At 39.3% G+C, this 24,929-nt stretch overlaps 2 protein-coding genes across 2 annotated transcripts in view; one reads left to right on the top strand and one right to left on the bottom strand.

Moving 5' to 3' along the window:
- LRRC36 (leucine rich repeat containing 36) overlaps nucleotides 1-20,765 on the bottom strand; it is a 48,113-nt gene extending 27,348 nt beyond the window's left edge. The window contains exons 1-4 of the mRNA XM_041772810.1: nucleotides 20,663-20,765; nucleotides 6,940-7,067; nucleotides 3,955-4,147; nucleotides 3,079-3,175 (exon numbers count right to left, since the gene is read on the bottom strand). Coding sequence (XP_041628744.1) covers nucleotides 3,079-3,175; nucleotides 3,955-4,147; nucleotides 6,940-7,067; nucleotides 20,663-20,732 — 488 coding nt within the window. The 5' untranslated portion in view covers nucleotides 20,733-20,765. The remainder of the gene's footprint in view (nucleotides 1-3,078; nucleotides 3,176-3,954; nucleotides 4,148-6,939; nucleotides 7,068-20,662) is intronic.
- Nucleotides 20,766-20,886: 121 nt separating this feature from the next.
- KCTD19 (potassium channel tetramerization domain containing 19) overlaps nucleotides 20,887-24,929 on the top strand; it is a 30,875-nt gene continuing 26,832 nt past the window's right edge. Inside the window, exon 1 of the mRNA XM_041773057.1 lies at nucleotides 20,887-20,973. Within this exon, the coding sequence (XP_041628991.1) occupies nucleotides 20,887-20,973 (87 nt within the window). The remainder of the gene's footprint in view (nucleotides 20,974-24,929) is intronic.

A 24,929-nucleotide genomic window follows, 5' to 3' on the forward strand; every position in this document is an offset into this window, starting at 1 on the left:
GTCTCTGCCTCTCTCTCTGTGTCTTTCATGAATAAAAAAAATAAAGTATGAAAGTCAGGGCTCAGCTGGTTGAGCATCCAACTCTTGATTTCAATTCAGGTCATGATCTCATCAGGGTCGTGGGATGGGGCTCTGCATAAGATTCTGTGCTACGGAAAAGAAAAAAAAAAGACTGTGTTACGCTGAGCCTGCTTGAGATTCCCTTTCCCTCTGCCCCTCCCACCCCCCGTTTGCAAGGGCTAGCTCTCTAAATAAAACCCCGCCCCCCCCCAAAAAAAGTATGAAAGCCAGAAAATTCAGAACTTAGACTGTTTTTTTTTTAATAAATATTTTTTCATGAGACACACACACACACACACACACACACACACACACACACACAGAGGGGCAGAGACACAGGCAGAGGGAGAAGCAGGCTCTATGCAGGGAGCTTGATGTGGACTCGATCCCAGGTCTTCAGGATCATACCCCGGGGCTGAAGGCTACACTAAACTGCCGAGCTATCCAGGCTGCCCTAGAACTTAAGACTGTTTTCTTGACATAAACTTAGGTCTAAATGATTAAGGGAATAATAATTTTTTTTAATTAAAAAATTCATAGAGCACAGAAAGGAAGGTTCTGCTGCCAAGAATTATAGTGGGGGAAACTACAGCCATTAGTTAAAAAAATAAAAAAGACAAAAAGGCAAATGTTTGCACTTGATTGATACAGTATAGTAAGATGTAAGCACAGTAAGTACAGATTGGGACATATAGACAGGCCAGATGATGAGCCAGGCACTTTACACGCACCATTTCATTTAATCATAAAGGCTCCCCTATTATCTATAGGTTGGGAAAACAGGAACTCAGAAAGACTTAAAAAAATCTTTACTCAATGTTGAAGAGCTTTTAAGATATTAATGCTAGGACTGGGCACTTGAGTAACATTTTACCTCTGGGTTTGCAATCATATGGTAATTAAACAGAAATATGATGGTGCTAATTATCTGCCTTACTATGTATTTAATTATACATTAATTCATCTCTGTATTTCTGTAGTAAAGAGGGTACCCTCAATGAATTAAAATAATTAGTTCACAAAATATATAAACAAATAATTTTTAGGAACATTCCATTTCTTTCTATAGCAGGGTGAATTTTACTCTATATAAAAACCTCAATAAACTTGATTTTATTTTAATTTTTTTAAAGATTTATTTATTTATTCATTCAGAGAGAGCGAAGAGAGAGGCAGAGACACAGGCAGAGGGAGAAGCAGGCTCCATGCAGGAAGCCCGATGTGGGACTCGATCCTAGGTCTCCAGGATCACACCCCAGGCTGCAGGCGGCACTAAACTGCTGCGCCACCGGGGCTGCCCTAAACTTGATTTTAAAAATAGAGAACAAAAAAATATATATAGGGTTACATTATAAAATACATAAAGGATCAGAGCAGAGAGAGACAAAGGAAAGATCTCAGGCCAACAGAGCAGACATTGACTTCATTCATTCATCATTCAACAAATTATTTCTTGGAGCCTTATATGTCTCAGGCATTGTTTTAGGCACTAGGGAATACCGCAATAAATACAACAAGCAAAGTCCTAGCTCTTACGGAGGGGAAAGGCAATAAACAAAGAAAAAATCTCATTTTGGAGAATATTTAATTCTGGGATGCCTGGGTGGCTCAGTGGTTGAACATATGCCTTATGCTCAGGGTGTGATCCTGGAGTCCCAGGATCAAGTCTTACACTGGGCTCCTTATATGGAAACTGCTTCTCCTCCCTCTGCCTATGACTCTGCTTTTCTCTCTGCCTCTCTCTGTGTCCCTCATGAATAAATAAAATCTTTTAAAAAAAGAATATTTAACGTTGTGGAGACATGTTCATATCTTATCAAACTAAAAATGGTATGTATAGGAAGCAAATTACTATAAATATATGTATTATTTTATTATTAATGTATAAAGATCTATTATATAATATAGATATTGTATACACATACATATACCTAAAACTAAGAGGATATTTACTATAATTAATGTTTGTTTCTGGGTAATGAAATTATGAGTTGCTTATTTATTTCTTCTGGTTTTTCTATACTTTCCAAAATCTCCGTAAGTATGCATTACTTTTACTATCAGAAAACAATACGAGGGGGATCCCTTGGGTGGTGCAGCGGTTTGGCGCCTGCCTTTGGCCCAGGGCGCAATCCTGGAGACCCAGGATGGAGTCCCACGTCAGGCTCCCGGTGCATGGAGCCTGCTTCTCCCTCTGCCTATGTCTCTGCCTCTTTCTCTCTCAAAAAATAAAAATAAAAAAATAAAAATAATAATAATAATAAAAAGAAAACAATACTAACAGACACATGTACATGTATCTATAGGTAGGTACGCAGATGTCTAGAAGGATATATATCAAACATTACTAGTAGTTAGCTCTTGGTAGCACAGTATGGGGTGATTTTGACTTTTTTCATTGCACTTTTCTGTATTATGTAAATTGTAATGGACTTCTGTTTTCCAAAAATAATAAAGCTACTTTTTAAAAATAAAGAACGTGAGTTTTGGAGTAGAAGATATGGTTATCTTATTTTGATCAGGTTTTAGTAACAAGAAGTAGAAAAATCTACCTTTCAGATACTTTAGAGCTTCAAGGTCTGTTTACTTTTGGTTCTATAGATAAATGTTTCCCTTACCTTTTAACAAACTAACCTCCATGGTAATATAAACCTTCTAATTCAATAGGAAAAGACCATGTACTGATTTATAACTCCAAGAAAGAGTTGGTAAGCATTTACAGGGATGATTTCTCATAGTATCCATATCTTTAAGCTTTGAACAGCAGCTTTAGAGAATTATCAACAATTAATCCAAAGCAGACCCAATAGTTCAAGAAAGCAGAAATGTTCCCTCTGAGGGCCAGATTCTCATCCCAGATAAATCTCGATATGTTAAATATTTTTATTTCTGATCTGAGGATTCTTATACCTTGTGAAGATTTCTGCTAGAAAATGAAGACATTAAGTTGGAATTTACTACTGTCTATGTCTGACCTAAACTTTTTTTTTTTTTTTTTTTGGTAAAGAATTGTCTTACCTTTTTTCCACCTCTAAAAGAAAATTTTCACTGTTGCCCAACTGACTAAAATGCAGCTTGGCAGCTTTTCTCTCACTTTCTCGCACAGCTCGGTCATCTGGAGGCAAAAACCATGGTCTGAGCATATTTCTTTTTTGGAGTAAACAGTACTGGGTCAGAAAACCATATTCACAGAGCAAAAACTAAAGATCAGTATCATATTCTTTTGTTAGAGACAGGTCACAAAATAATGCTATTATGTTGTCACTGCAGCAAGTAGTAACTCAGGGAGACTGCAGGGATACCATAGCAACAACTGCCACATAAGTGTAACTACACCTGCAGGAAAGTAGAGTTTAGGCAGCAAACAATTCAAATGGTCTAATATTATGTTGAAAGTTAAACCATTTCTGAAAGAAATTAGTTTCCCCACAGTAACTTTCCTAGGGGCATGTGAAATCCAAGTTTGTATCAATAAGAAATGTATACTCATCAATAAAATTATAAAGAAATGTAGCTCATTTGAAGGAATATTTTATTGCTCCTTGACATTAAACCCCAAAGAGTTGTTGTATTCATTTTCTATTGCTAATACAGTTGCAAATTTGGGGCACCTGGAAAAATAAATCTCAACCTGGAAACTCTTTGTTGGGGAGGAAGTGGTGGTGAAACCATCAACTGAAGAAAACTAAAGCTGGAAGTAACTGATAAAATCAGATTGTCATTCAATAATAAAGGACTCGTCATACATCCTGCCAACCCAAAAGAATTACATAAATATTGACTAATAAACAAATATATCTTGCCAGCGCACACTCTGGGCCAACACCCAAAAGGTTAGGAGGGAGCTGGTTTAATGTAAATTCTGGGACAAGGAACAGGGGAGGAGGGTCTCACCCAGTTTCTCCAGAGTTTGTAGTGTGTACACAGCAAAGAGCCTATAATCTGTATCTTTCCTGACAACAGGATTGAGTCTCAAATCTAGTTCTTTGAGGAAGGGTAAAGGCTGTAGGCGGGACACCTCCACTAATGAAGGAATGTTGTTATAATATAAATTCAGCTCTTGGAGTGAACATAAATACTGGATACCCTGCAAGGAAAAGACCACATTATGAAATCACACATTGGTAAGGACTAGGAATCTCACAGATAAATATATGGAAATATAAATAGATGGAAATATATCTATTACTTCCATCCTTAAACATGTTACCTGAGTCACCTGTGAGAAAGGCAAGGTTGAAACTCTTATTTAGATGCCTGAGAATAAGAACAATGCAGCCCATGGGCACTAGATGTTTTATATATTAAATAACCTGTAGATGTCATACATTTTCTCCTTACCAAATCTGACTGGAAATATCTGCAGTCAATTATCTACTTCTGTTGCTCCCTGATTATTCTCTTTTCCAGTGGTTAGCCCAAGCTACTTTTACCCTTCTCTTACCCTTGCCACATCCACTCTCCAGATCCCAGAAGCACCCCAATTTTCAAGAGGAAAGGAGGTAGGCAAAAGAGATAGTTCTAGGGGGTAGAAGGGTATAATTTAAAAAAATTAATGTGTGTGTGTGTGTGTTATATGTCCTTATATCTCAATGCCTCACGTTTAGGGTCAATGGAGTATATAGGAAAATGAAACAATGCTATATCTAATTCTTCCCTCTTGGAACAGTCTGGAACCCTTCTTATCCTTGTTTCTCCTTTCAGAATTACCCCACCCTCTCTATTTCTCTGGGATACTGGAGAGGAAAAGCCACAATTTGCCTCCTTTGCTGAAATCTACTACTGAAAATATTGTTTAATTTTTATGTATTTGGCTAGTTAGCTGCTTTTGCCCAACATTAAACTTCAAGACAATAATTCAAAACATGTACATATATGTATAATCATATTTTAGTAGTAAAAATGCTTAGCATAGAAGGAACTCATTGAGAGTAATTTCAGTAAAATTATTTTCCATCATGTATTTATGAAATAATGTTTTTTAGTCTTCTCTCATTCAAAATTACCATTTTCTTGTAGAAAATTTAGAAAACTCAAAGATATACACAAAGCATTTCTGAATAGATAATCCTGTTCACACTCCAATTCATTTCTTTCTGGCTTTTTTCTATTCCATTAGCTTCTATGTTGTGAAAGGATCAGTAGTTAGGAATAGTTCTCACTGACTTTGGCCCCACTCTCAGGGCAGAACACCATTAGGACTTTCTTTAAATGTGTCTAATGGCCTAGCTTAAGTAATTTTTTAATGTCTCTCAGTGTAAAAATCAAGGAAATGACTTCTATCCTCCTCTCACTTTTCCCGCTTGGCATGAATTCATGTATTCCCCAAAGTTACACTAGAAATAATCACAAAACATTTATCCCCTGAGTAATTGAGAAAGTTAAGAAAATTGATTCAGAACTGCTAGAGATGAGCATATATAGATAAGTCATAGATGCAAAAAAAATGCAGAAAACATTTACTAAGTGCTTCCTATATGCCAAGCAATGTACACATGCTAATTTGATTAATTTTTACAACAGTTTTTTTGCCCAATTTACAGAAATGGAAAGAAAGTAAGATAAAAACAAATTATGACAACGTTCACTCAATTTTTTAGCCTGAAAATTAACAAAGATACATGTGAAGAGGAGACTTAAGTAACTCTGAACTAATGCTTTCTGAAATTGATGTGCCAAATATAAATGGCTGCTCCCCAATAGTCTGAAGACCTAGTTTTACTTGCAGCTTCTGCTTTTCCGAGTCCTAGCTGGAAATCTTGCTTGAACTTCCTCTTTTAGAGTCCTTTGTTTTTAGAACTTGACAATGAGTCTGGCTTGTCTTGTTGAATAAATATCCCCTTAAAAGCACAAAACTGGCAGAATAATCCATGAGATCACTGACTAATCCTGAAAAGCATTTGTGAGTCTTTCACCTTAAGCCTTGCAAAGAAGGGTTTAATCAAGACAGGCACCTAACTGGGTAAAAAGGGAACATACGGAAGAAATACCATTTGGGGATCTACCACAAAGAAAACAGAGGTGGAAGTTCTGTGTGGAACTTATGTGTGCACACTTATATTTGTAGAGCTCTTTGTGTATTTGCTAATCCTCACATACTCTGCTTAAACCTACTTTCCAGTCCTGCCCTCTGCTCTACCATCCCTTGATCTATACATTTTTCTCTGTTTTCAAGACCACCATTTCCTCTTCCTCCTTGAAAACACCCACAGTAACAATCCAGACCAGTGTTTCTCCACATGTGCTCCATGTACCAACATCCTCAGAATCCCCTGGGTGTATCCTGAGTCCACCCCAGACCGGTTAACTCAGAATCTCAGAGTAGGAACTAAGAATATGTACTTTCATGAGGGCTTCTCATATTTTCTTTTTACACACATAAAAAAAAATGTCCTATTGCCTTAGCCTGTGATTGTTTAATATAATTTTCCTTGAGTACAAAAGAAATTTTCCCCAATATTTTATACCAGAAAATTTCAAACATAGAATAAAGCTGAATCAGTTTTATAGTAAATAATAAAATTTAGAAACATTTAAAAGGAAGATCATATATTCCCCAGGCTGACATTATCTATCTCTTATTTCTTTCCATCAAAATAACTTCTACTACTACTAAAATAAATTGGGCTGGAACGACTAGTTATAGAATATAGAACTTAGGGATCCCTGGGTGGCGCAGCGGTTTGGCGCCTGCCTTTGGCCCAGAGCGCGATCCTGGAGACCCGGGATCAAATCCCACATCAGGCTCCCGGTGCATGGAGCCTGCTTCTCCCTCTGCCTATGTCTCTGCCTCTCTCTCTCTCTCTCTCTCTCTGTGACTATCATAAAAAATAATAATAATAATAAAATCTTTAAAAAAAAAAAGAATATAGAACTTACCTTCAGACTTGTGATCAAATTTCTTGATAAATCTAAGGATCGGAGGTTTTTAAAATTTCTGAAGGCATCACCGATGGAATGAATTTTTCCAGCATAAGATCCCTGCAATGAAAGAGACTCCACCAATTCTGAAAAGAGATCACCAGTAGATATATTATGAACTCTGCTTAGATAAACAACAGAGTCAGTAAAAATCGGTCTTCCTTCCTCTCATAACCCATTTGTGAAAGGCCCTACATCCAAAGTTCGTAAGAAGATCAGATCTTCCTTTTAAAAGCAGCAATGTTGCCTAATACAGTGATACCAAATCTTGGTTTTACAGAACACTTATATTTCTCTATTCACCCAGAAGAATGTGGTAAAAGTCTCCAAAAGTTCTGAAAACAAATTTTAAAAGGAATTCAGCAATCCCCCTGCTAGGATTTAGCCCTATCTATTATACTAAAAAAATTCTGCCAGGATATATAATATATACATATGGGTATCAATCACAGAAAGGTTTTAGGATAGTTTAAAAAGAAAGAAAAAAGGGACGCTTGGGTAGCTCAGCAGTTGAGTGTCTGCGTTTCACTCAGGGCATGATCCTGGGGTCTGGGATTGAGTCCCATATGGGGCTCCTTGTGGGGACGCTGCTTCTCTCTCTGCCTGTGTCTCTGCCCCTCTCTCTCTCTCTCTCTCTCTCTCTCTCTCTCTCTCTTTCTTTCGGTCTCTCATGGATAAATAAATAAAATCTAAAAAAAAAAAAAATTAAAAAAAAAAAAAGAAAACTATCACAGGGTCCATCGTAGGAGAGTAGAACTTAATGTCCTAAATAACAGTAGATTGATACAATGGACAAAGTACTAGATCTGTGGCTTTGTACAAGTCACTTACTCTCTCTGTACTTTAGCTTCCTTGTCTGTAAAATGGGGATAATAACAGTAATTAACTCATAAGGTGTTGTAGGGATTAAATTAATATATACAAAACTTAGAACAGTATCTGATACATGATAGTTGCTATATATGTGTTAATTATTGTTACACAATTATCAAAAAGAATGAGGTAGATTCGTAGATGATCATATGGAAAGATCCCAAAGACATTATGTGAGGGAAAAGTGTGTATATGTGTAACTATATTTTAAAGAATATATATACATATATACTGGGATGCCTGGGTGGGTCAGAAGTTGGGCATCTGCCTTTGGCTCAGGGCGTGATCTCAGAGATCAGGGATAGAGTCCCACATCGGGCTCCCTGTATGGAGCCTGCTTTTCCCTCTGCCTGTGTCTCTGCCTCTCTTTCTTCCTCTCTGTTTCTCATGAATAAATAAAATCTTTTAAAAAAATCCTTAAATCCTTAAATCCAAATATAATATATTCATGAATATGGGAGAAAGTCAATTAGACTTCTAATAGCACTAAATAGAGAAGAATCTCAAAATTGTCAATAGGAACTCACTAGCAAATGTGATGAATCAAATAATATCGTAATCAAAACTGTAAGGAGGTTCTGCAAGATCCAATTTGTGAGTTCCAGGGGACTGCACTGAACTAAGTTTTGAGGTTCTAGAGTAGTCTGGGCCCTATAAACTCTGAAAAGTAATAAACCGAAGGTCTCTTTCAAGACAAGACCCACATCAGGGAGAAATTAGTGAGAGTAGAATCCACACTGAATGGGACAGAAACAACAGGTTCAAAGAAAAAAGAAGATCAAGATACAAGTGGGGAGAGAAGCAAAGATGGCAGTTATCAGGAAGTGTAAAGCCCCCAGTTTTCAGCACTTTGTGAACATAACAGAAGAGGGAGCTCCAAAACCCTGAAACCAGAAAAGCTACTCGGATCCACTCTTACCATGTAAAAGTATAGGAAAACTTATTGGACTTAAAGAGCCACAGGAAAGGATTACAGTTCAATTTTATATGAGAGTAACATCACTAAAGAATGAAAGCACTCCAGAAAGATATATCACAAATGAAAGTTATAACTTAATATTTTGGAACAAGTTAAAAGATACCAAAACAAAATGTAGCAGTTCTTAGAGTGTGGTTCCTAGACCCCTGAAGGTCCCTGAGACGTGTACAAGGGTCTACAAAATCAAACTATTTTTTTAATTACTTTAATAATAATATTAAAATATGGGCAGCCCGGGTAGCTCAGTGGTTTAGCGCTGCCTTCAGCCCAGGGCGTGATCCTGGAGACCCAGAATCGAGTCCTACATTGGGCTCCCTGCTTGGAGTCTGCTTCTCCCTCTGCCTGTGTCTCTGCCTCTCTCTCTGTGTGTGTCTCTCATGAATAAATAAATAAAATCTTAAAAAAATATTAAAATACTAGTTAGCTTTTCCACTGTTGCACTTACAGTACAAAAGCAAAACTACCGGGGCCTTAGGATGACTCAACACTCATAGAATGCTCTTTACCATCATGTACTTGCAGTTTTTTAAAATAACCAGTTTCACTTAAGTATGTCCCTTAAAAAGTAGTAAAAATGATTTTTATTCATGTGACTAAATGAGAAATATGCATGAAGTACTGCTGCATAATGAAGTATGGTGGATGCCCTGAAGGAAAACATTTATGTGATTTTTTAAAAAAAAGATTTATTTATTTATTTTACAGAGAGTGTGTGTATGTAGCAGGGAGGGGCAAAGGGATGGGGGTGGGGAGAGAGAGAGAGAATCTCAAGCAGACTCCATTGAGCACGGAACCAACGGGGCTCTATCTCACCACCGTGAAATCATGACCTGAGCCTAAATGAGGAATTGGACACTTAACCAACTGAGCCACGCAGGTGCCCCACTGTGATTTTTGAGATGCCAGCTTAACTAGCTACTTTTTCTCTGGAATACCATTTTTATTTTAATTTAATTTTATTTTATTTTAAGAATTCTAATTTACATTTTTCAGCAGTTTTCAAACTTTTTGAAAAAAGGAAGATTTGAAATAAATCTTCAGGAAAAAAGGAAGATTTGAAAACAAAGATAGAACTAAAAAATAAAATAAAATAAAAAGTCCTTTAAAAAGTGAAGATCAGAGGTACCTGTGTGACTCTAGGGGTGCCTGGGACAGTTTGGTAGTGTCTTAAACACAGCCGTCTAAACACAGCTTACCAGATGATCTAGCAATCATGCACCTTGATACTTGCCCAAATGAGTTGAAAGTTTATGTCCACACATAAACTTCTATATACTTTTTAAAGATTTTATTTATTTATTCATGAGAGACACATAGAGGCAGAGACACAGGCAGAGGGAGGAGAAGCAGGCTCCATGCAGGGAGCCCCATGCAGGACTTGATCCTGGGAATCCCAGATCATGCCCTGAGCTGAAGTCAGACACTCAACCACTGAGCCACCCAGGCATCCCAGAAACCTCTAGGTTTATAGCACCTATACCATAGGTATATACCATATGTACCTTTATGTACATAAAGGCTTGTATGTATAAACCTGAATGTTTATAGCAATTTATAACTGCCAAAACTTAGAAGCAACCAAGATGTTCTTCAATAAGCAAGTGGATAAATAAACTATGGTACCTCCACGCAGTGTAATATTATTCATCAATAAAAAGAAATGAGCTATCAATTGAGCTGTGGAAAGACAGAGAAAATTTAAATACATATTGCTAAGTGAAAGAAGCCATCTGAAAAGCTTACGTGTTGTATGATTCCAACTATATGAGATTGTGAAAAAGGCAACACTAAACAGCTCACTGATGTACAGAATGGTGACTATTTAATAATACTGCATTGCATATTTGAAAGTTGCTAAGTAGGTCTTACATGTTCTCATTACAAGAAAACAAATTTCTTTGTAACTATGTAAGGTGACAAATGTTAACTAGATTTATTGTATGTATACACAACAAAATGTATACAAACATCAAATCATTATCTTGTATATCTGAAACTAATATAACGTATGTCATTTATATCTCAATTAAAAGGCTTTTTAAAAAGGTTAGTGGTTGAGGGTGCCTTGGTGGCTCAGTCGGTTAAAGATCTAGCTCTTGATTTTGGCTTAGGCCATGATCCCAGGGCCCTGGGATGGAGCCTTGCAGCCCTGTGTCAGGCTCTGTGCTCAGTGGGGAGCTTGCTGGTGGGGGGAGTCTCTCCCTCCCTTTTCCCTTGCCCTCCCCCACACTTCCACACACATGCCCTCTCTCTCTCAAATCTTTTTTTAAAATGGCTAGTAGAAAAAAAAAAAAAAATGGCTAGTAGTTGCCAGTGATTACATATTAAATGATTACTTACGACATTCTTATGACATTCTGAAAAAAGTACTAGTAAAAAGATGAGTAGTTGCCAGAGGTTAAGTGGAAAGGGAGGGATGAACCGATGGAACATAGGGGATATTAAGGGCAGTAGAACTATTCTGTTTGATACTCTAATGGTATACACGTGACATTACATATTTGTCAAAACACGATCATACAACACAAAGAAAGAATCTTAATGTAAACAACAGACTTCAGTTAATAATAATATATTTATATTAGTTCATCAATCACAACAAACGTACCACAAATGCAAGATAATAATAGGAGAAATTGTGGGGAGATGTGGGGGAGATATGAGGGGAAGAGGGAGCTTTTACAAAACTCTCTGTACTCTCTGCTCAGCTTTTCTATAAACCTAAAAATGCTTTAAAAAATAAATTCAAGGGATCCCTGGGTGGCTCAGAGGTTTAACACCTGCCTTCGGCCCAGAGTGTGATCCTAGAATCCTGGGATCGATTCCCACGTCAGGCTCCCTGAATGGAGCCTGCTTCTCCGTCTGCCTATGTCTCTGCCTCTCTCCCTCTGTGTCTCTCATGAATAAATAAATAAAATCTTAAAAAAATAAATTCTATTAATAAAAAAAAGGAACAAAGTACCCATACATGATAAAATATGGATGAACTTTAAAATACCATGCTAAGGTACTCGCTTTGGCAGCACATATACTAAAATATCATGCTAAGTGAAAGGAGCCAGATTAAAAAAGCCATATATTGTATGATTCTACTTATATGGAATATCCAAAGCAGGCAAATCCATAGAGACAGAAACAGGTTAGTGGTTTCCAGGGGCTCGGGTGAAAGCTGGAGATGAGAAGGGACTGCCTGATGTGTATAGAGTTTCCTTTAGGGCTGACGAAAAAAAATGTTCTGAAACTAGACAATAGTAATGGTTGCACAATGAACTAAGTGGCACTAGATTATATACTTTAAATTTTATAGTATATGAATTATATCTCAAAAAAATTTTTTTCCTGACTTTGAGGGCAGCATATTTGTAGTCCTGTAGTATGCAATGATCTGGTACCCTAAGAATCTATTACCATGAGACAAAAGCTAAGGTCAATTATTCTATCAGTGCCCTGCAGCATTTCTCATGTCTTTCACTGCAGTCTGTTTCAAAGAGCAGACATTTTAATATTTTGAAGAGAACTAGGATTATCACTCAAATGATAAACTGCCACAGTGATTTTTTAAAAAAGATTTTACTTATTTATTCATGAGACACAGAGAGAGAGAGTCAGAGACATAGGCAGAGGTAGAAGCAGGCTCCCCATGGAGCCCAACACAAGACTTGATCCCAGGACCCTGGGATCACAACCTGAGCCAAAGGCAGAGGCTCAACCACTGGGCCACCCAGGTGCCCCAACAGTCTTTTATGATTCATATGAAGTGCAAGGTCATTTTTTTTTAAAGATTTTATTTATTTATTCATGAGAGACACAGGAAGAGAGGCAGAGAGACACAGGCAGAGGAGGAGACACAGGCTCCAAGCAAGGAGCGGGATGCGGGGATCACCCTGAATCACACCCTGAGCCAAAGGCAGATGCTTAACTGCTGAGTCACCCAGGCGTCCTGAAGTGCAAGGTCTTAAAAGTTATGCAGTTTCAATGTTTATAAAAAGAGTGAAGACAAATAGGTCAGAGATCAGATCAAACATTGCATGTCACAGATGTCAAGAACAATAGAATAAACTTCCAATTTTAAATTTTTTTTTTTTTTAATTTTTATTTATTTATGATAGTCACAGAGAGAGAGAGAGAGGCAGAGACACAGGCAGAGGGAGAAGCAGGCTCCATGCACCGGGAGCCTGACGTGGGATTCGATCCCGGGTCTCCAGGATCGCGCCCTGGGCCAAAGGCAGGCGCCAAACCGCTGCGCCACCCAGGGATCCCAAACTTCCAATTTTAATACATGACCTACATAACCCCAATGGGTCAAAACATATCTTATCCATGAAAACAACACATCAAGTAAATAATCTCTCTATAGAAAATCATTTATAACTCCCTTGGAAACTGAATTCATAATCTTTAATAAAGCTTGTTTATAATGATGATGAAACACTTTCAAATAAAGAAAACTTTAGGGCATCCCTGGGTGGCTCAGTGGTTTAGCGCCTGCCTTTGGCCCAGGGCATGATCCTGGAGTCCCAGGATTGAGTCCCACATCGGGCACCCTGCATAGAGCCTGCTTCTCCCTCTGCCTGTGTCTCTGCCTCTCTCTCTCTGTGTCTCTCATGAATAAATAAATAAAATCTTAAAAAGAAATAAAGAAAACTTTAAAAAGGCCTCAGGAATCAACCTAAAAGATTTTCCACGAGCCAAAGTTGGGACAAGTTCAGTAGCAATTATGATAATAACTACAATGGATTGGAACACACCAAAAACACTTAAATCCGTGAATTTATACTGATACTCAGAAAACAAAACAACTCTCTCATTGGTCACCTTTAGGGGATGCTAAGAGAACTCATTTTCCCAAAAACTGATAAATAAGCTGAAAAAAAATCAAAGTATCTATCCTGTTTTTCCTCTACAAACTGTACCTCAAGATAACCAAATAGTTGATAGGAAATGTCTTTTTTTATATAAGTCTTACAACTAATAAAAATGAAAGACAGAATTAGAAAATTATCATATCATTTTTGCAATCCCCAATGAATTAATGGACTTTACACAGTTGTATTCAATAGCTGATAATATCACAAAAAGAATACCAGATAATTATATACTTCATGACAGAAGTATATACCCTCACCTATGAAGTAGTCTTGCAAAAAACAAACCAACCCAAATCTAATCAAGCTTCACCTAACTAGTAATTCATAAGAACAGGGGAAAATGTTAAACATCTTAGGAATGTCAGGAGCAAAATCCAAATTGTAAGAAACTATTCAAGACAAATGGCCTAGTTTCTTTAAGGACAATAGAAAATGCAAGGAAAAAAAGAAGGGGGAATCTATAGATCAAATAATATTTAAGACAAATATCGGGCAACCCCAGGTGGCTCAGCGGTTTTAGCACCTGCCTTCCGCCCAGGTGTGATCCTGGAGTCTCAGGATCGAGTCCCACCTCGGGCTCCCTGCATGAAGCCTGCTTCTCCCTCTGCCTGTGTCTCTGCCTCTCTCTCTCTCTCTGTGTCTCTCATGAATAAATGAATAAAATCTTAAAGAAAGACAAATATCAACTGTATAATGTCATATGAAATAAGCCAAAGAAAGACAAATACCTTATGATTTCACTCATATGTGGAATTTAACAAAACAAATGAGCAAAGGAGAAAGGAAAAAGACAAAGAGAGACAAGCCAAGAAACAGACTCTTAACTGTTGAGAACAAACTGATGGTTACCAGAGGGGTGAAATAGGTGATGCTGATTAAGGAGTGCCATTGTTGGGACGCCTGGGTGGCTCAGCGGTTGAGCATCTTCCTTCAGCTCAGAGTGTCGTCCCAGGTCTGGGGATGGAGTCCCACATTGGGTTTCCCTTGGGGAGCCTGCTTCTCCCTCTACCTTTGTCTCTGCCTCTTTGTGTCTCTCATGAATAAATAAATAAAATATTTTTTTAAAGGAGTGCCATTGTCAGGATGAACACTGGGTGATGCATGAAATCGTTGAATCACTATATTGTACACCTGAAATGAATATAACACAGTATATTGACTATATTGGAATTAAACATTTTAAAAATTTTTTTAAGATTTTTTATTTATTCATTTGACACACAGAGAAAGAACGCAAGCAGGGGGGCGCAGCAGGCAGAGGGAGAGGGAGGCAGAGGGAGAGGGAGAAACAGGCTCCCTGCTCAGCAGGGGATTCAATGTGGGGCTCAATCCCAGGACCCTGATCATGACCTGAGCTGAAGGCAGAAACACAACTGACTGAGCCACCCAGGTGGCCCTTTAAAGGTTTTATTTGACAGAGTGAGAGCAGAAGGAGGGATAGAGCCAGAGAGAAGCAGACTCCCCGCTGAGCAGAGAGCTCAACATGGGGCTTGATCCCAGGACCCTAGGATCATTACCTGAGCTGAAGACAGACACTTAACCAACTGAGCCACTGAGGCTCCCCTGGAATTTTTTTTAAAAAGACAAATATCAACCACTTACAGTAAACCATACATAGATCCTGATTCAGAAAAATTTTAGGACAGTTGGTGAAATAAGAAACCTGGTTGCATATTTGAAGATATCAAGAAGTTACTATTAAATATTTTTAGGTTTATAAGTGATTATTTTTAAGAGTTCTTATCTTTTAAAGATACATACTAAAATATATATGGGTTAAATCATATGCTAGGGATTTGCTTCAAAATAAACAGTGCAGGGGTTAGGCGGAGTAGAAGTTAGGTAAGGTATAGATGAAAGACTGGCTGTAAATTGACAATACGAGCTGAGGTGGGGTAATGGGAGTTGATTATTCTGTTGTCTCTATTCTTTTTTTTTTTTTTTAAGATTTATTTATTTATTTATTCATGAGAGACACACACAGAGAGAGGCAGAGACACAGGCAGAGGGAGAAGCAGGCTCCATGCAGGGAGCCCAACGCAGGACCGATCCGGGGTCCCCAGGATCACACCCTGGGCCCAAGGCAGCGCTAAACTGTTGAGCCACCGGGGCTGCCCTGTTGTCTCTACTCTTGTATATATTTGTATATTGCCATAATAAAAAATTATAAAATAATGGGCAGCCCGGGTGGCTCAGCGGTTTAGCGCCTGCCTTCGGCCCAAGGCTAATCTCAGAGATCCGGGATCGAGTCCCACATCAGGCTCCCTGCATGGCGCCTGCTTCTCCCTCTGCCTGTGTCTCTCAAGAATAAATAAATAAAATCTTTTTTAATAATTACAAAATAAGTGATATATGCTTATGTATGTTGAGAATATTTCTAGGAAGCTATCCAAGATACTGGTAACAGTGATTGTCTTTAGGAGAATTGGGCCTGAGCCAAGGCCAGGGAAGGGGGGTGGTTAAGACTTACTTTTCACTGTACAATTATTAAATTACCCATATAATAAATTAACTGAATAATTTTTAAAAGGCAAAGAAGTATATAACTATATATTTTCTGTACCAAATAATTATCGTCAGCATAAAAATATTATTGTGTCTTTAAAAAACTTGTTCTTGATCCCACATCATATCCCTCAACTAATTATTCCACTTCTGTGTTCCCTTGTATAGCAAAAAAATTTTTTAAAGATTTTATTTATTTATTCATGAGAGACACAAAAAGAAAGAGGCAGAAACATAGGCAGAGGGAAAAGCAGACTCCATGCGGGAAGCCCAATGTGGGTCTCAACCCCGGGGAACTCCAGGATCACACCCTGAGCTGATGGCAGATGCTCAACCACTGAGCCACCCAGGTGTCCCTATAGCCAAATTTTTTTTTTTTAAGATTTTATTTATTTATTCATGACAGACACACACAGAGGAGAGAGAGAGGCAGAGACACAGGCAGAGGGAGAAGCAGGCGCCATGCAGGGAGCCTGAGGTGGGACTCAATCCTGGGTCTCCAGGATCACACCCCGGGCTGAAGGCGGTGCTAAACCGCTGGGCCACCAGGGCTGCCCTATAGCCAAATTTCTAAGGAAAGGTTCTTACTTTCACTATCCCTTTTCCCTCACATATTTCCTTTTCATCCCAACTCAGTCTGGCTTCCCTCCTCCCCATTCTCTTGAAACTCCCCTAGTTAAAGTGATCAATGAGTTCCATGTTGCCAAACCTAACAGATATATTTCCTGCTTGCTTAGCCTGTCAATAGCATTTAGCACAGCTGATCATTATTTCCTTGATTACTACCCTTTCTTAAATTCCAAGACATCATGTTCTTCTTTCTCTATTCAACCTCTAAACATTGAAATACCCCATGATGAGTCTTAAACCTTCTTCTATTCTCCATACACATTCTCTAGTTAGGTGAGTTCACCCATTCCCATCACTTTAAATATTATTTATTTGCTTTGTCTCCCAAAATTTACATCTCTAACCTTGACCTCTCTCCGAAATCCAGATTTGTATATCCAATTACCTACTAAAAATCTCATCTTTAAATGTCTAGTAGGTATTTTAAACTTAATATGTTCAAAACAGCATTCTTGATTCCCTTTCCCCAAGCTATATTTCCCATAGTCTTTGCTCTCTCTATGTGTGTGTGTGTGTGTGTGTGTGTGTGTGTGTATATATATATATATAGCACCATTGTCCACCCAGCAATAACTTAAACCAAGGCTAAGTGTTATTTTTTAATCTTCCCTTTCCTCATCTCTCATATTCAATTATTTTTGTAAGTCCTGTCCTGTTTACCCACAAAATACACCTTGACTCTGTCCACTGTCATCCTCCTAGTCCAAGCCACTCATTCTCTCTTATCTGGACTACTGAATAGGCTTTTAATGGGTGAGAGTCATATTTTAAAAATAAGTATTAGATCAGGACACATCCATGCTTAAGATGCTTTCATGAGGGGATCCCTGGGTGGCGCAGCGGTTTGGTGCCTGCCTTTGGCCCAGGGCGCGATCCTGGAGACCTGGGATCGAATCCCACGTCGGGTTCCCAGTGCATGGAGCCTGCTTCTCCCTCTATGTCTCTGCCTCTCTCTCTCTCTCTCTGTGTGTGTGTGTGACTATCATAAATAAATAAAAATATTAAAAAAAAAAGATGCTTTCATGAAAACTGACAAGCTGATTCTAAAATTCTAAATGAGAATAAAGGGCTAAGAATAGCCTAGACAACTTTGATGGACAAAGAGGAAAGCAAACTGAAGGAGGGCATCGACTCTACCCGTTATCAAAACCTACTGTTAGGCCACGGTAGTTACAAAAGTGTGATATTGGTGTAGGAATAGGCAAAACAAAATAGTGGAACAGAACAGAAAGCCTAGAAACAGATCCACATTTACAAAGGGACTTGGAATATAGCAGAGATACTATAAACAGGTTCCAAGGAAACTGGCTATCAGTATAAAAAATAAAATTATACCAAATCCCATATTGTATAAAAAAAATTTTCAAGTCAATTAGACCTAAGGTGAAGAGCAAAGCTGCAGAACTTTTAGAAAAAAAATTTTATTCATCAGTGTAGGGAAAAACTCAATAAGACAAAAAAAATCACAAATCATAAGGAAAAATAAGCTTAAATACCTTAAAATGAAAATTTTCTGCATGGCAAAGGATAATTTAAACATTTATGGGAATTTTTTAGTACAGAGAAATATAACAAAAAAACCCAAACATACAAAACAGTCTATAACTGCACCAAGATTGTGGACATTAAAAAGAAATTAACACTTATTATGTAGCCAGAAAATTCCAACAATACAGAAAAGTACAGAATAAAAGTAAAAGCCTTTCTCCCCCAGAGATGACTGTTGTGATTTTTTACATAATTTTAGAATGCGGATATCAGCACATTAATTGAAAATATCTGTTTTACTGATAAAAATTAAAGCAAATTGCCAAATAATAGATATGTTCTTATACCTTAAAAAAAATACCTATGTGTATATGTTTGTATAAGTAATGGGAAAGGTATGGAAAGAAAGAGAGGGAAGAATATTTTATTTTTTATTTTTTAAAGATTTTATTTATTTATTCATGAGAGACACAGAGAGAGAGAGAGAGAGAGAGAGAGAGAGAGGCAGAGGGAGAAGCAGGCTGCATGCAGGGAGCCAACTGTGGGACTCAATCGGGGACTCCAGGATCAAGCCCTGAGCCAAAGGCAGGTGCTCAACTGCTGAGCCCCCCCCCCCCCCGGGGTGTCCTGGAAGAATATTATTTTAGACACTTTAGCATTGTTTGAATTGTCATATTGAACAGTTAATTTTGTTATTCAAACAGCTGTAACAAAACAAGAAAACAAAAGCAAGCAAAAAAAAAAAATCTGCCATGTATCATTATAGCTGGAGAATGGAAGGAGTACATGCCCCCCCCAACTGAATAAAATTGAATCAATATTTTTATAAGGGCAAGAAAAGTACAAAAGTGTGTCAAACCAATAAAGCTTTTCTTAGTTAACTTGTAAAATAGGAGAGCTCAAAGTAGTGTAGAAAAGAAAAAATAAACCTGAAATATTTGCATCAGTCTACACATACACATACCAAACCATTACCTTTGTTGGGGGTGGAGGCATTTCCAGAGGAAGGAAAGATTAATAACCTCTTTGTCATTCATGTAATGCTTGTTTCTAGCATGCCCTAGTTTTTATAAATTTTTTAAGATTTATTTATTCATGAGAGACACAGAGAGAGAGAGAGAGAGCGAGAGCGAGAGGGAGAGGCAGAGACACAGGCAGAGGGAGAAGCAGGCCCCATGCAGGGAGCCTGATGTAGGACTCGATCCCAGGTCTCCAGGATCAGGCCCTGGCTGAAGGCGTCGCTAAACCGCTGAGCCACCCGGGCTGCCCAAGTTTTTATAAATTTTAAATAATAATTTTTAAACAGCAAAATTATCTCGTCCCATAAATAAATGGTACTAGAGGAAGCATGAGAGGCAATTTTTTGTTATGGTTATTTGAGTATAGGCTCTGGACTCGAGAGTCCTGGGTTAATAAACCCTGGCTGTGTCCCTTTGGACGGGACCCTAAACCTAATCTTAACCCATCTGTAAAATAAGCACAGTAACAGCATCTACTTTACAGGCTTGTTTCGGGGATTAAGCATCGCGGGGGGCGTCGGGGAGCATTTTACACGGGGCCTGAATGCTAGAGTAAATTCATTAAGGGTGAAAGCTGAATTAGGAATGCCGATAACTTTTCCAACATTTCTACTCCTCAGAAATTCAGAAAACAAGCTGTGTGAATCAGACCCCAGGTCCCAGCTGGGCTCAGCGGTCACTCAGCCGGTTCTCTCTAGCGCCCTGAGAGATCAGCTCTTTCGCTATTGCTTTTTACAATTTAGGCGCCTTTCTCAGTGTCTCTTAAAAGGAGGCCGCGCATCCAGATGGGTTTTAAAAAAATAAAATAAAAAAACCCACGTCCTTGAGGCGGAGGCTAGACGTTGATGAGGGAACATCCTTTCTCACTTCACCCTAAAGAGGAAAAGCCCTCCTGGGTCTGAAATCTCAGAAAACGCCGAACGAACGCCCTGGGCCGTGGCGCCTTCCTCAGAGCGCCGCGCCCTCGGATCTCCCGACAACGCCCCCGGGGCTTCCGTTTCCTTCCACCAGCTCAGGCTCCGTCCAGTTCTGTGCTTCCGGCCACCGCGTCCCGTTAGTCTAGTTTCTCCTTCTCCCCTTCGGACTCCGTGGGTCTCCTTCAGTTCCTCGCCCTCCTCCCCGGACTCTCCGGTTACTTCACCGTCCTTTACCTCCACCTCGGGGTAACTTCTGCCTCAGTATCTCCTCCTCCGCCTCAGGGACCGCGCCGCCGCCGCCACTCCCCCGCGACCACCTGAGGTTTCCTCGCCTCCACCTGTTTTCTGCCCTCAGCCTCAGACCCCACGCTCCCGGCCCAGGGCCTCCCCGCCCCGCCCTACCGGGCTGCTCCAGAGTCAGCGCCCCCAGGCGGCGGACGCCTTCCTCGTCCAGATCCCACTGCTCCGCCATCCCCGGCCGCCCCTCACCTGTCTCGGTCCGCGAGACAGGCTGGCCCCCGCCAGGCCCCGCCCCCGCCGCAGGCCCCGCCCCCCCGCGCGTGCCGTCGAGGCCCGGGGCCGTTATTGCGGTGGCCGCGCGCCTGCCCGCCTCCGGAGTCCCGACGATGGTATGGATCCGGCCCTGGCGGGGGCGCCAAAAACACCAAAGCGGCGACTGGGGAGGCGGTGTGGCCGAGGATGAGGGCTATGGGGTTAGGGACCTGGCTCTGGGACATGGGGTAGGAAATGGCCCCAGTTTTGAAAGGTTTGCGGGGAGAGGGGGCCTGGCTCGGAGGGGCTGGAAGAATGAGCCTGCTTTGAAGGATGAAGGGTTCCAGTCCTGAAGTTTGGGGGGACTTCAGGTCTGAGAGGTGGAGGTGTGCCCCTTGACGAGGTCAAGCTCTTCATATCTCAGCGTTTGGAGATGTTGAGTCTGAGACCAGGCAGTGGCCAGCGGGTGAATGGGGCGGGGGAGGTGTCCAGAGCTGAAGGATTGGGGTAGGAGGTGGGGGGCAGCTCTCTGAGGCATGATAGGGAGGGAGCCCCAGATATGAACCCTTGGGGAACTTGACTCTGAAGAGTTGATGATAAGATCGTTCTAGCTCTAGAAATTGATATGGAAGGGGAGAAGAGGTTCAGTGCGGAAAAGAGAGATGCTCTTTGGAATGGGCTGGAGATGATTAGGCTAGGGCTACCCCATTTCCTGTAGTCAGTCTGTCAAGAAGCCTTTTGTCCTTCAAGTACTACAGGTCCCTAAGCTGGCCTCTGACCGAGGGCTCTCCCCAGACTGGGATAGTTCTACGCTAACTGTTGTGCAGTCTTTGGAAAGAAAACTCTAGAAAGAACAGCCACATCCTTAACCCTTACCCTGACTCCAGTAGGCATCTCTTAAGAGCCCACCTGTAGATGGGACATGTATGTGTAAGAAGGAGTTAAAATCTTGAGCCAGGACACTCTTGTCAAAGCCTATCCTTACTAAGTAAGAAAAGAGGACTGAGAACAAAATTGTGGCTCACCTTCAAGGAGGAGGTTTTCTCTGGCAGCCAAAATCCGCACAGTAGGAGCACTTAAAATGAGCTGTCAACCAGCTGGTCACCTTTAAGGAGAACAGACAGCAAAATCAAGAGTCCTTGCATATTTGCTTTCTGGTGGAGGTGGGGCTCTTATTTACCATTAGCTTATCGTGCTCAGCTGTAGCCCTGTTTAAAAGGACCAAGATTCAAAAGCCTAAATTAATTAGTTCATTAGACTGGCTATTTTCCCCCCTCTGCTTCTGCAAATCATGACACCATTTAAAAATCTGTAGTCTTTCTCATGGCCCCTTTAATTCTTCTAGCCTGAAATGTGGCATATATAATTGTTCTTCTTTACATCTGAATACTTAGACCAGGTTGTGGTAAGAGAAAAGAATTCCACCCACTTCTTTGTTATGTGCATTTATTTTGCTTCCTCAGCTGTCAAAATAGAAGATGCAGATTTTGTTGAAGTGGGCCTTTTCTCTCTAAGCAGTCATCTCTTACTTAACACCCCGCCTCTGCCACCAACATTTTAACACAAATTTTAAAACTTTTGGAAAGGTGGAAAGAACTATATACCCACTGCCTGGGTTTTACAGTGAACATCTTGCTGTATTTGTTTTATTACATATGTCCATCTGTCTATCCCTTTATCAATCCATATCGGGTTTTTGATGCGTTTCAAAATGTTATAAATATCAGCACACTGAACTCCAGTTGCTTCAGATGCATAATTTTTACTTAGCATTCAAAATTGTTTTATGGTTCTTTTTAAGGTAAAATTTTATATACTATTTACTAGCTCTTAAATTTTGTTTATAAAAGTAGTGCTCCTTGAGTGTTTATTTTAAATTCTGATACAGATGCTTTGTGTGTTTGATGGTTTGTATGTTTATATGTTCTACTTTTCTATAGTGTTGATAAGCTCGGCCATCTTGAAGCAAAATAATTCACTTATGAATAGATAATCTTCATACAAGCTGAGGAAGGTTAATGATCTTTGCTGCCTTTGTATATATAAAAAGGAAACCACAGCATTCAGCTATCCTGCTATGGCCTCAATAATGTAATGTCTCTGTAGGTATGATCCCAAGAGAGCTCTGCATATGCTCAGTGGGGTGGGAACACCTCTTAATAACTCTGTCTTTTTTAAGATTTTATTTATTTGTTTGAGAGAGAGAGAGAGAGAGGGAAAGACAGCAGGGGGAGGGGCAGAGGGGGAGGGAGAGGAAAAAGGAAAGAATCCCAAGCAGACTCCATACTGAGTGCAGAGCCCAACACAGAGCCTCATAACTCTCTGCTTTAAACGGCTTTATAAAGAAATAATTCCCATAGTACAATTTACCATTTAAAGTTTACAGTTCAGGGGATCCCTGGGTGGCTCAGTGGTTCAGTGCCTAGTTGATCAACATTGGGTTGTTTCTAATGTTTGACTATTATCAATAATGCTTCTATGAACATTTGCAAGTTTTTGTGTGGACATAGGTTTTCATTTCTCTTGAGTTTATACTTAGACATAGAATTGCCGGGCCATATAGTAACTACATATTTAACATTTTGAGGAACTATTGAACTCTTTCCCAGAGTAGCTGCACCATTTAACACTCGCCAGCAGTGTAAGAGAGTTCCAATTTCTCCAATCCTTGTCAGCCCTTGTTGTTATCGCTGTGATTCAGGTGATTCTACTGGGTGTGAAGTGACACCTCATTGCAAGTTTTGATGGGCAATTCCCTAATAGCAAATGATGTTAATTATCTTTTCATGTCCTAATGACCATTTGTGTATCTTTAGATAAATGTCTTTTTTAGACTTTTTGCTCTCTTTTAAATCTGGAGGTCCATCTTTTTATTATTGAGTTTTAAGAGTTATTTATGTAGTCTAAATACAAGTTCTTTACCAGATATGTGGTTTGCAAATATTTTGTTCCATTATATGCGTTGTCTTTTTATTCTCTTGATGGTGTCCTTTGAAGCACAAAAGTTTTAAACTTTGGTGAAGTTATATTTGTTTCACTTGTACCTTTGGTATCTCATCTAAGAAGGCATTACGTAATCCAAAATCATGAGGATTTTGTGTTTTCCTCTAAGAGTTTTTATATTTTTAGCTCTTATTTTTAGGTTTGGTCCATTTGGTGTTAATTTTTGTGTATGGTGTGAGGTAGGGGTCTAACTTCCTTTTTTTTTTTTTTTTTTTAATGTGGATATCCAGTTGTCCCAGCACCATTTTTTGGAAAGCCTATTCTTTACTCATTGAATAGCCTTGGCTCCCTTATCAAAATCAATTAACCATAAATATAAAGGTTTATTTCTGGACTCTCAGTGCTTTGCCACTTATCCATTTGTTTTCCTTATACCAATAGCACACTGTCCCTATCACTATAGCTTTTTAGTAAGTTTTGAAATTGGGAAGTGTGAATCATCAAATTTTATTCTCCTTGAGTTGCCTGGATGGCTCAGTTAAGTGTCTATCTTTTGATTCAGCTCAGGTCACGATCTCATGGGTTGTGGAATTGAGCCCCATCTTGGGCTCCATGCTCAGTGGGGAGTTGGCTTGAGATTCTCCCCCTCTGTCCCTCCCCCCTTACTTTCTCTCTCAAATAAATAAATAAATACATCTTTAAAAAACTTTTGTTCTCCTTTTTCAAGATTTAAAAAAAAACTATTTGGGGTCTTTTGTATTTCCATATGAATTTTAACATCAGGTTGTAAATTTTTGCAAAAAAAGGCAACTGGAATTTTCATAGGGACTGTGTTTAATCTGTAGTAAATTTAGAGAATATTGCAATCTTAACAAGTATTAAGTCTAATTGGTAGACATGAAATGTTTTTCCATTTACTTAAGTCTTTTAAAATTTCTTTCAACTATGTTTTGAATTTTTCAGAGTACAAGTATTACTCTTCTTTTGTTACATTTATTCCTAAATATTTTGTTCTTTTTCATACTATTGGAATAGAATTGTTTTCTTAATCTCATTTTTGGATTGTTCATTGCTAGTGTACAATAACCCAATTGAGGAGTGGCTCAGTTAGTTAAGAATCTGACTCTTGATTTTAGCTCAGTTCATGATCTCAGCATTGTGAGATCAGGCCCCTCAACAGGCTCTGTGCTGGGGCGGAGCTCACCTAAGATTCTCTCTCTCCCTCTGCCTCCTG

The sequence above is a fragment of the Vulpes lagopus genome, chromosome 10 (assembly GCF_018345385.1).
Source record: "Vulpes lagopus strain Blue_001 chromosome 10, ASM1834538v1, whole genome shotgun sequence".
In the NCBI taxonomy this organism is placed as follows: domain Eukaryota; kingdom Metazoa; phylum Chordata; class Mammalia; order Carnivora; family Canidae; genus Vulpes; species Vulpes lagopus.